At 36.8% G+C, this 16871-nt stretch overlaps 1 protein-coding gene across 1 annotated transcript in view; it reads right to left on the reverse strand.

The window, feature by feature from the left end:
• Positions 1-16871, reverse strand: part of ARHGEF4 (Rho guanine nucleotide exchange factor 4) — a 196390-nt gene that overhangs the window by 44484 nt on the left and 135035 nt on the right. Inside the window, exon 4 of the mRNA XM_075201702.1 lies at positions 14505-14640. Coding sequence (XP_075057803.1) covers positions 14505-14640 — 136 coding nt within the window. The remainder of the gene's footprint in view (positions 1-14504; positions 14641-16871) is intronic.

A 16871-nucleotide genomic window follows, 5' to 3' on the forward strand; every position in this document is an offset into this window, starting at 1 on the left:
AGAATCCATAAGACACACGGCTCAGGTGCCTAAGGTGAATTGTGGGCATCCAACTATTTTTCAGGTAAGATGGATAGATGGGTTCATCTCTTGCTCCTAGACCAGACTGGCTCATTAATTCTACATGATTTTGTACTACTCTGACATTACATAATATATATAAACTTTCACATAAGTCACATGTGCTCAACCTGTTAGTTGATGCTTTCATTACATTCACTTCAGAAAATTAATCCTGACATCTCTTTAAAATAAAAATAACATATTTTCATGCACTGTAACTGCAAGTGATTGTATTTGATCTAATAAGAATTCTCATACTACCCTGTCTGTACCCATAGGCTTATTAAACATTACTTATTACAGTCTATGCACTGACCCCACAGCTTATCACCAACATCAGTCTATGAAAAGACAGCTCTCAATCACTCACAATGTTGTAGGAATAGATATAAAAGCGCATCCCCTTACCAGAAGCAGACTGCAGGCTCTCCAGACTCCAGTATCTAGACAGCAGTCCTCTGGTTCCAGCACCACCCCAGACAACGCAGCTACTGCTGTCAGAATCAGAGCCAGAGGAAAGCCCAGAGCTCCCACAACTACTGTGGGGGTTCATTGAATCAATAGGACATTGCTGCTGAGTCCTCACAGGCTGCGCAGCTCTTGCAGCTAAACAGGAGCCTCTTGTTGCTTCTTCCAGGCACTTGTACCTGGTACTGCTGGCTGAATTCTGAGCTGCTTGGCGTTCCTTGTAAAATGTAACCTGACATCATAGGGGGCCCTCTAGGGGGACTCCAGTAATCATTAGTTACATTATTCCCCTAACTCACTTGTTATACATGGCTGAGTGCCATAACTGTAACTTAGCAACTACTGCTAATGTACTTATAGCGCTAGAAGGAGTGAACTTTCAGCAATATGTGCATCATTGTCAGTCTATTGTCTGTAAGGGAACCCTCTCTGAGAAACCCTGCAGAGCACAATTCAGTTAGTTTGCTGCATCTCATTGATGTAACCACCAGGATGTCAAAGGACTTATCTCCCATTGTGATTATTTTTTTTTTAAACTGGAGGGATTTATTCTCTGACCTAAGTCACAAAAGGAATTACAGTCTCATTAGTTTCTATTTATTGATTGATTTTTGATACCTTAAAATAGTAAACCTACCTTGTGCAAATTATTTTAACATTTAAGGCCTGATCTAGAGTTGGATGTTATTTACACTGAAATCATAAGTATAAATTACATCTCATAATATTCCAGGTGCAACTCAGAATACTATGCATATTATACAAACACGCCTCTTTATCTGACTTGTGGGCCGGTGAGGATGATACACCTATGTGTATCAATCACAGCAGCTCTATAAAGCAGATAAATGAATAATTAAATAAATGTAAAAAAATAATAATTGTGCTTCCCTTCCCCCCAAACAGCACTAGGGTTGGTTATGCTATTTGGGAGGGGTGCACGGCTTTTTTTAAAATTTAATTATTTTTTTACTTTTTTAATACACTAAGGGGCCTATTCAATTGTTGAATATCCCCGCGGTGTTAAAACTATTACCGCTATTACGGTAATAGTAAGCTGGATTTCAGCTCGCAGCTCCCTGAGGCGCAAGCTGAAATCCAGCGAGAAAACAACCGCAATAACAGTATTTACGCGCACCATTACCGTAATAATGGCAATGGTGCGCAGAGCGTGAGATATTCGGCGTTTCCGCCAACAATTGAATATGCCCCTACGCGTTTATTGAACCAGCAGAAAGCACCTGCAAAAGATACGTCTCCTAGAGACCTATCTGTGCCTGCTTTCAACTCAGCATGACATGGAAAGTACGTGAACACGCCTTTACATTGCTAGGCTCACCCACCACCTTCCCGTTCCACCTCTCTAAGCGCAGGGAGGTGCAACGGGGAGATCCGTCTTAGTCTGAGTGCAAACTTGGATCCTTGGACAAAAGTGCTTTTTGCACTGAACAGTTGGACTTACAACTCCATGAGGCCCTTAGATAATAATCATTTTATTTATTATTATTATTTTTTTTAATTAATTAAACTATACATATTAATACATATTTCTTTAAAATGTTATAACCCACTGCTTTAAGTGCTTGAATGCATAATGATTGTTTCTTTATTTGTATATCTTGCATATAACATAAATATAAAGAAATAGAAATCACATTTTCATTGTTGAGTATAGTGAGTCAGAATTCCATGCCTGAGACTATGTCCTTGATGTGAGGTTTTCTCCTACAGCAGTTTATCTTCTAGATGCCAAAAGGCTGTGACTGAGATGAATGCCAGCAATGCAGAAAGTGCTTCTCCCCTCAAACAGCATTCTGTTCTAACCAGCAGGCAGCATACAGGAGCAAGCAGTAGCCTTCTACACAGAAGAATGCCATGCGGAACTCTATTAGTCATACTATAGCGCACCACCAAGGGGAGATCAATCAAAAAGATGTTTCTTCGCCCATTCAGTGTTTGGGCCAGACGTCCAGATCTGACAGGGCATCATTAGCATGGTCGGAAAATCGCCTACATGATTAGATGTGGTCAATGCTTAACTGTAGCTGTAGAGCTACATATACCCCACATTACCTGACCACAGGTCATGGCCATAAGAAATTTATATCACATTCCCTATATACATAGAACACTGCACCTACTCACATGTCCTGACCACAGGACATGATCAGAATACATGTGTATTACACTCTATACAGACATGGGGGTATATTTACTAAACTGCGGGTTTGAAAAAGTAGAGATGTTGCCTATAGCAACCAATCAGATTCTAGTTATCATTTATTTAGCACATTCTACAAAATGAGTTAGAATCCGATTGGTTGCTATAGGCAACATCTCCACTTTTTCAAACCCGCAGCTTGATAAATTTACCCCATAGAATGTTACAACTAGACCATAGGATCTGAACACTGGACATGATCAGAACAAAACTCTATTACACTATATACTAGAGATGGTCACTGACCCCCGTGTTTTGGTTTTGGATTCGGTTTTGGATCTGGATTACCGTCGTGTTTTGGTTTTGGTTTTGGTTTTGGTTTTGCAAAACAGCCATTGCGTGTTTTGGTTTTGGTTTTGTTTTGCTATTTTTTGGGAAAATCCATGTTTTTGGGCCTAAATTAACCCAATTTAGTGCTCCAACTGTTTTAGAGACAAGTAATCTAATTGTTGAGGTAATAAATCATCCAAAAAAACAGTTTAATTCTTCGTTGGTAGGCCTTCATTTATTCTACACACAAAACAGATTGTCTTCCTCTTCATCTATGCATATTGGCAATGCAGCCATCGTCTTTGAATGTATATTACACCCTACACTTATAGTTAAATATGTAAAGAAATGGAAAAAGCCAGTTTGGTTTCTGTCTCTCACGGCCCCCCTCCACTTGTATAAAATACCAAAAAATTCAGCCATTATAGACTGTACAATATTAATTGACATGGAGAAAGCCAGTTTGGTTTCTGTCTCTCTAGGCCCCCCTCCACTTGTATAAAATACCAAAAAATTCAGCCATTATAGACTGTACAATATTAATTGACATGGAGAAAGCCAGTTTGGTTTCTGTCTCTCTAGGCCCCCCTCCACTTGTATAAAATACTAATAAATTCAGCCGTTATATACTGTACAATATAAATTGAAATGGACAAAGGCAGTTTGGTATCTGTCTGCATCAGATCCTCTCTCCACTAGGAGTAAAATAGAAACCTATTCAGCCGTTATATAATCTAGAATATAAATAGAAATTGAGGAAGGCAATTTGGTATCTGTCTGCATCATAATCATTATCATCATCATTAGCACCCTCGTCGCCTACACAAATCTCCCCCTCATCCTCTTCTAATTCCAAAGTGGCATCCTCAATTTGGGTATCACCGGCTACACTCGGGCTATTAAGGCACACATCAGCAGAATGCTCACGATTAGACATCCCACTGTTGGACGGACTCTCCACAGGGATTGTTGTCATTTGTGAATCAGAGCAAATATTCTCCTGTAATGCCTCACTGTTATCTTGCAGCACGGCTTTGATGCGTAACAGTAGTTGTGCACCAATTGTAGGCTGGGTAAATTTTTGGGATCTGCCACTAATAGCCAAAGGTGAAGGCCTCATTCTCTCTTTGCCACTGCGTGTGTAGAATGGCATGCTTGCAATTTTTTTTTTATCGTCACTTAACTTTTGCTCAGTTACACTTCTTTTTCGCTTCAATACAGTAAAAAATTTTTTGGTTTTTGTTTTTTGCACTAATTTGAAAACACTCTGTTGTTTGACATCGCCTTGGCCAGATGACGTACTGGGAACACTAACATCAGGACTGGTGACAGAACCTGGTTGCTCATTCAGATCATATGTGGACTGCTTTGAATCCATTCTGAGCGCAAACCACTGGGGAGTGCTAAAAATTATTTAGTAGATTCTGCTGACAGATATGACTTTTGACAGCCAGAAATATTAATGCACAATTAGGGAGGACACCCCAAAAGCACTGAGGAGTGCTAAAAATTATTTAGTAGATACTGCTGACAGATATGACTTTTGACAGCCAGAAATATTAATGCACAATTAGGGAGGACACCCCAAAAGCACTGAGGAGTGCTAAAAATTATTTAGTAGATACTGCTGACAGATATGACTTTTGACAGCCAGAAATATTAATGCACAATTAGGGAGGACACCCCAAAATCACTGAGGAGTGCTAAAAAGTATTTAGTAGATACTGCTGACAGATATGACTTTTGACAGCCAGAAATATTAATGCACAATTAGGGAGGACACCCCAAAAGCACTGAGGAGTGCTAAAAATTATTTAGTAGATACTGCTGACAGATATGACTTTTGACAGCCAGAAATATTAATGCATAATTAGGGAGGACACCCCAAAAGCACTGAGGAGTGCTAAAAATTATTTAGTAGATACTGCTGACAGATATGACTTTTGACAGCCAGAAATATTAATGCACAATTAGGAAGGACACCCCAAAAGCACTGAGGAGTGCTAAAAATTATTTGGTAGATACTGCTGACAGTTATGACTTTTGACAGCCAGAAATATTTATGCACAATTATGGGGGACACCCCAAAAGCGCTGGGGAGTGCCAAATATTAAGAAAAAATAATAAACCTCTATCCTCCTCTCTGCACTAGCAATTTTGGTTAGAGCAATTGCAAGAACAATATTGTATTCTCTGTCCCTGCTCTAATCAGCCTATGACTACACCATGCTCTCTCCCTCTGTCAAATGGCGATGGATTGCTGTGGAGGCGTGTATTTATAAAGTTGAAGTATCGCGAGAACCGAGCCCCGAGATCCGACGACGTCACAATGACGTTCGGCCTCGATTTGGATTCGGAACGGGCGGGAGAGTACCGAGCTGCTCAGCTCGGTACTCGGATACCCAAAGTTCGGGTGGGTTCGGTTCTCGGAGAACCGGACCCGCCCATCTCTACTATATACAGACATAGGACACAACAACTACCACCACCACACTCTTGACTAGAACTGACGGTAAGGAAATTTAGAAGTGGGAAATTGTAATGGAAATGTAATGAATGGAATTTATAGTTTTGCAATCAAAGCAGTGGGAGAAGTGGCTGTATGGCATACCACTGTATACCATCCCACATCGCCCACTGATCATAATACAATTCTATTATGACTACATTTCCCTAACATATGCTGAACACTGAACATGACTATAATATAATTCTACTATGTCCATAATACAATTCCATAAGCGTGCGCACACGATGCCTGCACAACCTCTCAGGTCTGGCTTTTAATGGATGCCTTCAAAAGTTATTTATTTTTTAATTTTTTTGGTGTCATGCAGTAGAATGGAGAATACATGACCACCAGCATATACCTGATGCTGTGCATGCTGTCCTGAAGCCTCAAACTTGTTCAGAGGGGAATTGATTACAGATAATGATGATGAAAGTGGTTAATGATAGAGGCTAGGGGATTGATGGAGGATGAGGGGTTAATAATGAATGCTGGAGGAGTTAATGCTGGAGGGTTTATGAAGGAGTATGAGGGGTTAAACAATTATCCATGGCAATAGACAGGGTGTCTAGGACGGGGAATGGGGGAGCCTGCAATAAATATTGCACAGAGCCTCTCATTTGCAAAGACTGGCCCTGTAACCTCCTCTGTGAGCCCTTCTGTGAGATGATTATTACTGGTTGTCCTCGGAGGCTTGTTCCTTTATCATGGGCAGTGTTCCCCAACATGCGGTGGGAGAAAGAAGCATGAGTGTGCATGATGGTGTCATATTGAGCCATTAGCCCCATAGAAACATATTAACAAAATATAATACAATACTAAAATAACAATGTTAATTAACAGCTACAGACAGTCAGTGTATAAATGTGTGCAGAAGCCACAGTTACAACATTGGAAAAGACCACTCTGCATTGATGCAGCATATTGCTGAGCAGTCTCATCTCAAACATTAACAAACTAAACTTTTTTTATTAGGATCTTATTGTAAATTTTGTGAGGGAGACAAAACAGAGGTTGCTTCTGTGCTTGGTCAGTGTGCCCTGGGCTGATACTAGAACACATAATATGTACTGGGACACATTTCAGAGAATGAAAGTATATACAATTACCACAGCGTATGCCAAAGCATGAAAGTATACGCAATTACCACAACGTATGCCAAAGCATGAAAGTATACGCAATTACCACAACGTATTCCAAACCATGAAAGTATACGCAATTACCACAATGTATTACACAGCATGAAAGTATACGCAATTACCACAACATATTCCAAACCATGAAAGTATACGCAATTACCACAGCGTATGCCAAAGCATGAAAGTATACGCAATTACCACAACATATTCCAAAGTATGAAAGTATACGCAATTACCACAACATATTCCAAAGTATGAAAGTATACGCAATTACTACAACGTATTACAAAGCATGAAGTATACGCAATTACTACAACGTATTACAAAGCATGAAAGTATACGCAATTACCACAACGTATTACAAAGCAAGAAAGTATACACAATTACTACAACGTATTACAAAGCATGAAAGTATATGCAATTACCACAACGTATTACAAAGCATGAAAGTATACGCAATTACCACAACGTATTACAAAGCATGAAAGTATACGCAATTACCACAACGTATTACAAAGCATGAAAGTATACGCAATTACTACAACGTATTACAAAGCATGAAAGTATATGCAATTACCACAACGTATTCCAAAGCATGAAAGTATACGCAATTACCACAACGTATTACAAAGCATGAAAGTATACGCAATTACCACAACGTATTCCAAAGCATGAAAGTATACGCAATTACCACAACGTATTACAAAGCATGAAAGTATACGCAATTACTACAACGTATTACAAAGCATGAAGTATACGCAATTACTACAACGTATACCAAAGCATAAAAGTATATGCAATTACCACAACGTATTACAAAGCATGAAAGTATACGCAATTACCACAACGTATTCCAAAGCATGAAAGTATACGCAATTACCACAACGTATTCCAAAGCATGAAAGTATACGCAATTACTACAGCGTATGCCAAAGCATGAAAGTATACGCAATTACCACAACGTATTCCAAAGCATGAAAGTATACGCAATTACCACAGCGTATGCCAAAGCATGAAAGTATACGGAATTACCACAACATATTCCAAAGTATGAAAGTATACGCAATTACCACAACATATTCCAAAGTATGAAAGTATACGCAATTACCACAACATATTCCAAAGTATGAAAGTATACGCAATTACCACAACGTATTACAAAGCATGAAGTATACGCAATTACTACAACGTATTACAAAGCATGAAAGTATACGCAATTACCACAACGTATTACAAAGCAAGAAAGTATAAGCAATTACTACAATGTATTACAAAGCATGAAAGTATATGCAATTACCACAACGTATTCCAAAGCATGAAAGTATACGCAATTACCACAACGTATGCCAAAGCATGAAAGTATACGCAATTACCACAACGTATTCCAAACCATGAAAGTATACGCAATTACCACAACGTATTACAAAGCATGAAAGTATACGCAATTACCACAACGTATTCCAAAGCATGAAAGTATACGCAATTACCACAACGTATTACAAAGCATGAAAGTATACGCAATTACTACAACGTATTACAAAGCATGAAGTATACGCAATTACTACAACGTATACCAAAGCATAAAAGTATATGCAATTACCACAACGTATTACAAAGCATGAAAGTATACGCAATTACCACAACGTATTCCAAAGCATGAAAGTATACGCAATTACCACAACGTATTCCAAAGCATGAAAGTATACGCAATTACTACAGCGTATGCCAAAGCATGAAAGTATACGCAATTACCACAACGTATTCCAAAGCATGAAAGTATACGCAATTACCACAGCGTATGCCAAAGCATGAAAGTATACGGAATTACCACAACATATTCCAAAGTATGAAAGTATACGCAATTACCACAACATATTCCAAAGTATGAAAGTATACGCAATTACCACAACATATTCCAAAGTATGAAAGTATACGCAATTACCACAACGTATTACAAAGCATGAAGTATACGCAATTACTACAACGTATTACAAAGCATGAAAGTATACGCAATTACCACAACGTATTACAAAGCAAGAAAGTATAAGCAATTACTACAATGTATTACAAAGCATGAAAGTATATGCAATTACCACAACGTATTCCAAAGCATGAAAGTATACGCAATTACCACAACGTATGCCAAAGCATGAAAGTATACGCAATTACCACAACGTATTCCAAACCATGAAAGTATATGCAATTACCACAATGTATTACACAACATGAAAGTATACGCAATTACAACAACATATTCCAAACCATGAAAGTATACGCAATTACCACAGCGTATGCCAAAGCATGAAAGTATACGCAATTACCACAACATATTCCAAAGTATCAAAGTATACGCAATTACTACAACGTATTACAAAGCATGAAAGTATACGCAATTACCACAACGTATTACAAAGCATGAAAGTATACGCAATTACCACAACGTATTACAAAGCATGAAAGTATACGCAATTACCACAACGTATTACAAAGCATGAAAGTATACGCAATTACTACAACGTATTACAAAGCATGAAAGTATATGCAAGTACCACAACGTATTCCAAAGCATGAAAGTATATGCAATTACCACAACGTATTACAAAGCATGAAGTATACGCAATTACCACAACGTATTACAAAGCATGAAGTATACGCAATTACTACAACGTATTACAAAGCATGAAAGTATACGCAATTACCACTACGTATTACAAAGCATGAACGTATACGCAATTACTACAACGTATTACAAAGCATGAAGTATACGCAATTACTACAACGTATTCCAAAGCATGAAAGTATATGCAATTACCACAACGTATTACAAAGCATGATAGTATACGCAATTACCACAACGTATTCCAAAGTATAAAAGTATACGCAATTACCACAACATATTCCAAAGCATGAAAGTATACGCAATTACCACAACGTATTACAAAGCATGAAAGTATACGCAATTACCACAACGTATTCCAAAGCTTGAAAGTATACGCAATTACTACAACGTATTACAAAGCATGAAGTATACGCAATTACCACAACGTATTACAAAGCAAGAAAGTATACGCAATTACTACAACGTATTACAAAGCATGACAGTATATGCAATTACCACAACATATTCCAAAGTATGAAAGTATACGCAATTACTACAACGTATTACAAAGCATGAAGTATACGCAATTACTACAACGTATGCCAAAGCATGAAAGTATACGCAATTACCACAACATATTCCAAAGTATGAAAGTATACGCAATTACTACAACGTATTACAAAGCATGAAGTATACGTAATTACTACAACGTATTACAAAGCATGAAAGTATACGAAATTACCACAACGTATTACAAAGCAAGAAAGTATACACAATTACTACAACGTATTACAAAGCATGAAAGTATATGCAATTACCACAACGTATTACAAAGCAAGAAAGTATACGCAATTACTACAACGTATTACAAAGCATGAAAGTATACGCAATTACCACAACGTATTACAAAGCATGAAAGTATACGCAATTACCACAACGTATTACAAAGCATGAAAGTATACGCAATTACCACAACGTATTACAAAGCATGAAAGTATACGCAATTACTACAACGTATTACAAAGCATGAAAGTATATGCAATTACCACAACGTATTCCAAAGCATGAAAGTATATGCAATTACCACAACGTATTACAAAGCATGAAGTATACGCAATTACTACAACGTATTACAAAGCATGAAAGTATACGCAATTACCACTACGTATTACAAAGCATGAAAGTATACGCAATTACTACAACGTATTACAAAGCATGATGTATACGCAATTACTACAACGTATTCCAAAGCATGAAAGTATATGCAATTACCACAACGTATTACAAAGCATGATAGTATACGCAATTACCACAACATATTCGATAGTATAAAAGTATACGCAATTACCACAACATATTCCAAAGTATGAAAGTATACGCAATTACCACAATGTATTACAAAGCATGAAAGTATACGCAATTACCACAACGTATTACAAAGCATGAAAGTATACGCAATTACCACAACGTATTACAAAGCATGAAAGTATACGCAATTACCACAACGTATTCCAAAGCATGAAAGTATACGCAATTACCACAACGTATTACAAAGCAAGAAAGTATACGCAATTACTACAACGTATTACAAAGCATGAAAGTATATGCAATTACCACAACGTATTACAAAGCATGAAAGTATACGCAATTACCACAACGTATTACAAAGCATGAAAGTATACGCAATTACCACAACGTATTACAAAGCATGAAAGTATACGCAATTACTACAACGTATTACAAAGCATGAAAGTATATGCAATTACCACAACGTTTTCCAAAGCATGAAAGTATATGCAATTACCACAACGTATTACAAAGCATGAAGTATACGCAATTACCACAACATATTCCAAAGTATGAAAGTATACGCAATTACCACAACGTATGCCAAAGCATGAAAGTATATGCAATTACCACAACATATTCCAAAGTATGAAAGTATACGCAATTACCACAACATATTCCAAAGTATGAAAGTATACGCAATTACCACAATGTATTACAAAGCATGAAAGTATACGCAATTACTACAATGTATTCCAAAGCATGAAGTATACGCAATTACCACAATCTATTCCAAAGCATGAAAGTATACGCAATTACCACAACATATTCCAAAGTATGAAAGTATACGCAATTACCACAATGTATTACAAAGCATGAAGTATACGCAATTACCACAACGTATTACAAAGCATGAAACTATACGCAATTACCACAACGTATTCCAAAGCATGAAGTATACGCAATTGCCACAACATATTCCAAAGTATGAAAGTATACGCAATTACCACAACGTATTCCAAAGCATGAAAGTAGATGCAATTACCCCAATATATACCAAAGCATGAAATTATACGCAATTACCACAACATATTCCAAAGAACGAAGTATACGCAATTACCACAACGTATTCCAAAGTATGAAAGTATACGCAATTACTACAACGTATTCCAAAGCATGAAGTATACGCAATTACTACAACGTATTCCAAAGCATGAAAGTATATGCAATTACCACAACGTATTACAAAGCATGAAAGTATATGCAATTACCACAACGTATTACAAAGCATGAAGTATACGCAATTACTACAACGTATTACAAAGCATGAAAGTATACGCAATTACCACTACGTATTACAAAGCATGAACGTATACGCAATTACTACAACGTATTACAAAGCATGAAGTATACGCAATTACTACAACGTATTCCAAAGCATGAAAGTATATGCAATTACCACAACGTATTACAAAGCATGATAGTATACGCAATTACCACAACATATTCCAAAGTATAAAAGTATACGCAATTACCACAACATATTCCAAAGCATGAAAGTATACGCAATTACCACAACGTATTACAAAGCATGAAAGTATACGCAATTACCACAACGTATTCCAAAGCTTGAAAGTATACGCAATTACTACAACGTATTACAAAGCATGAAGTATACGCAATTACCACAACGTATTACAAAGCAAGAAAGTATACGCAATTACTACAACGTATTACAAAGCATGACAGTATATGCAATTACCACAACATATTCCAAAGTATGAAAGTATACGCAATTACTACAACGTATTACAAAGCATGAAGTATACGCAATTACTACAACGTATGCCAAAGCATGAAAGTATACGCAATTACCACAACATATTCCAAAGTATGAAAGTATACGCAATTACTACAACTTATTACAAAGCATGAAGTATACGTAATTACTACAACGTATTACAAAGCATGAAAGTATACGAAATTACCACAACGTATTACAAAGCAAGAAAGTATACACAATTACTACAACGTATTACAAAGCATGAAAGTATATGCAATTACCACAACGTATTACAAAGCAAGAAAGTATACGCAATTACTACAACGTATTACAAAGCATGAAAGTATACGCAATTACCACAACGTATTACAAAGCATGAAAGTATACGCAATTACCACAACGTATTACAAAGCATGAAAGTATACGCAATTACCACAACGTATTACAAAGCATGAAAGTATACGCAATTACTACAACGTATTTCAAAGCATGAAAGTATATGCAATTACCACAACGTATTCCAAAGCATGAAAGTATATGCAATTACCACAACGTATTACAAAGCATGAAGTATACGCAATTACTACAACGTATTACAAAGCATGAAAGTATACGCAATTGCCACTACGTATTACAAAGCATGAAAGTATACGCAATTACTACAACGTATTACAAAGCATGATGTATACGCAATTACTACAACGTATTCCAAAGCATGAAAGTATATGCAATTACCACAACGTATTACAAAGCATGATAGTATACGCAATTACCACAACATATTCGATAGTATAAAAGTATACGCAATTACCACAACATATTCCAAAGTATGAAAGTATACGCAATTACCACAACGTATTACAAAGCATGAAAGTATACGCAATTACCACAACGTATTCCAAAGCATGAAAGTATACGCAATTACCACAACGTATTACAAAGCAAGAAAGTATACGCAATTACTACAACGTATTACAAAGCATGAAAGTATATGCAATTACCACAACGTATTACAAAGCATGAAAGTATACGCAATTACCACAACATATTACAAAGCATGAAAGTATACGCAATTACCACAACGTATTACAAAGCATGAAAGTATACGCAATTACTACAACGTATTACAAAGCATGAAAGTATATGCAATTACCACAACGTTTTCCAAAGCATGAAAGTATATGCAATTACCACAACGTATTACAAAGCATGAAGTATACGCAATTACCACAACATATTCCAAAGTATGAAAGTATACGCAATTACCACAACGTATGCCAAAGCATGAAAGTATATGCAATTACCACAACATATTCCAAAGTATGAAAGTATACGCAATTACCACAACATATTCCAAAGTATGAAAGTATACGCAATTACCACAATGTATTACAAAGCATGAAAGTATACGCAATTACTACAATGTATTCCAAAGCATGAAGTATACGCAATTACCACAATGTATTCCAAAGCATGAAAGTATACGCAATTACCACAACATATTCCAAAGTATGAAAGTATACGCAATTACCACAATGTATTACAAAGCATGAAGTATACGCAATTACCACAACGTATTACAAAGCATGAAACTATACGCAATTACCACAACGTATTCCAAAGCATGAAGTATACGCAATTGCCACAACATATTCCAAAGTATGAAAGTATACGCAATTACCACAACATATTCCAAAGAACGAAGTATACGCAATTACCACAACGTATTCCAAAGCATGACAGTATACGCAATTACTACAACGTATTCCAAAGCATGACTGTATACGCAATTACCACAACGTATTCCAAAGCATGACTGTATACGCAATTACCACAACGTATTCCAAAGCATGACAGTATACGCAATTACCATTGTCACTGAACACCTTCCTTCCAATAATAGTAAAACGTGAAAAATAAATAAGCACAAAAATATGTACATGTAGGAATTCATCTGGATTGATTAATGATGAGAGACCATTTGGAAATTACTATGGGTCCATCTGTGTCACATGTCTTATCTTTGCTCTATTGTCAGTTTCTATAGAGCTTTAATAGGTACACTACATTCCCATGTTACTGGTGAACAATATATTCTAACAATTTAATCTCTTCAACAAAATAAGATACTTACTAAAGCTCTGTTTTAAAAAAAATGTACATACCTGGGAATGTGATGCGTCTTACACAGCCCACCAGATCAAGCCTAGACGGGGTGCTCTGGGAAAATGAGTGTATTTTCCGTGGGAGAATGCGAAAGATTTCATAAGGCGTAGTGGATCGACTCCCACTCATTCTTACCTAAGGAAGAGGAGAACTGTCAGTAAATGTTCTCAGCATTAGATATTCCACCTACTAGAGGGGATCTTGTCCAGGTGATTCAGAGTTAATGCTGATAATACAAACAGAGACTGGTACATTAGAAGTTAGTGCATTAGAGCAAACCATGTGTTAGATAAACAGGGACATATACTTGAACATAAAGAAAATATAGAGTTAATAGTATTATGTAGGTTATTTTTTTTTACCAGGATATTACAATGAGCAGGAGAAGGTGGAAATACTATATTTAATACAGAAAGTCTAAACATCTTGTCATAGAGGTAACAGGTGATGGAAAAAAGAATGAATTGACTGCAATAGACAATATTATGTTCTATATGATGTGTACATGTTGTTTTACTGGTTGTCAATAATTACAGTACATACGGTTTAGAAAATAATTCTGCCTTGCTAGTTATTTTTACAATAACTTTAGCCAGATCTTTGGTAAATATAATTGTAGCAGGTATCTGCAAATCAGTGGTGGATCTGCATTCACAGATTTATAGTGTCTGTAATAGTAGTGTGTATTCACAGACCTAAGATGAGTGTAATAAATAACAGTGGGCCTGATTCATCAAGGTATGCAAATGCATACGCATCTGCTAAACGGGACTTGAGCTACGTAAAACACCACATACGCAGCGCAAACAGAGGAGATACGGCACTCAAAGTCACCTCAATCTCAAACTCCAACGCAAATATAACGGTTTGCGTGACTCAAAGTATGAAACACATATGCGTTTGCGTACCTTGATGAATCAGGCCCTGTGTGTATCCACATACCTATGATGAGTGTAATAGTACTATGTATTTACAGATCTATGTTGAATGTAATAGTAATGTGTATCCACAGATCTATGGTGGATGTAATAATAGTGTGTATCCACAGATCTATGGTGGATGTAATAATAGTGTGTATCCACAGATCTATGGTGGATGTAATAATAGTGTGTATCCACAGATCTATGTTGGATGTTATAGTAAAGTGTACCCACAGATCTATGTTGGATGTTATAGTAAAGTGTACCCACAGATCTATGTTGGATGTTATAGTAAAGTGTACCCACAGATCTATGTTGGATGTAATAGTAGTGTGTACCCAAAGATCTATGGTGGATGTAATAGTAGTGTGTATCCACAGATCTAAGGTGGATGTAATAGCAGTGTGTATCCACAGATCTAAGGTGGATGTAATAGTAGTGTGTACCCAAAGATCTATGGTGGATGTAATAGTAGTGTGTATCCACAGATCTAAGGTGGATGTAATAGTAGTGTGTATCCACAGATCTAAGGTGGATGTAATAGTAGTGTGTACCCAAAGATCTATGGTGGATGTAATAGTAGTATGTATCCACAGATCTAAGGTGGATGTAATAGTAGTGTGTATCCACAGATCTAAGGTGGATGTAATAGTAGTGTGTATCCACAGATCTAAGGTGGATGTAATAGTAGTGTGTACCCACAGATCTATGGTGGATGTAATAGTAGTGTGTATCCACAGATCTATGGTGGATGTAATAGTAGTGTGTACCCACAGATCTAAGATGGATGTAATAGTAGTGTGTATCCACAGATCTAAGATGGATGTAATAGTAGTGTGTATCCACAGATCTATGGTGGATGTAATAGTAGTATGTATCCACAGATCTAAGATGGATGTAATAGTAGTGTGTATCCACAGATCTATGGTGGATGTAATAGTAGTATGTATCCACAGATCTAAGGTGGATGTAATAGTAGTGTGTATCCACAGATCTATGGTGGATGTAATAGTAGTGTGTATCCACAGATCTATGGTGGATGTAATAGTAGTGTGTACCCAAAGATCTATGGTGGGTGTAATAGTAGTGTGTATCCACAAATCGATGGTGGATTTAGCAGGGTTGGCAATCCCACTAGTTGAATGGCAGTTGCCTTGAGTGAAATATTCCAGCACCACAATCCCTAGAAGATGCTGCCCCCCATACTCCTCTCCTATGGCAATATTCCAGGGATGTTAATTGGAATTTCACAGCCCTTGCTACACCAGACGACTTGGGAAACTCCCAGCTTACAGGCTGTGACGCTTATGTAGTATATCTAATGACTGATTGCAATTTTCTGTTGGATTTGTGTATGACAATGTGAATATTTGATGTAACCTTATAATGTAATCTCAACCTGTGCTTTGTTAAATGACATGAGTTTGAACCTATGCAAGTGTCATT

Source organism: Mixophyes fleayi, chromosome 3 (assembly GCF_038048845.1).
Source record: "Mixophyes fleayi isolate aMixFle1 chromosome 3, aMixFle1.hap1, whole genome shotgun sequence".
NCBI classification, from domain to species: Eukaryota; Metazoa; Chordata; class Amphibia; order Anura; family Limnodynastidae; genus Mixophyes; species Mixophyes fleayi.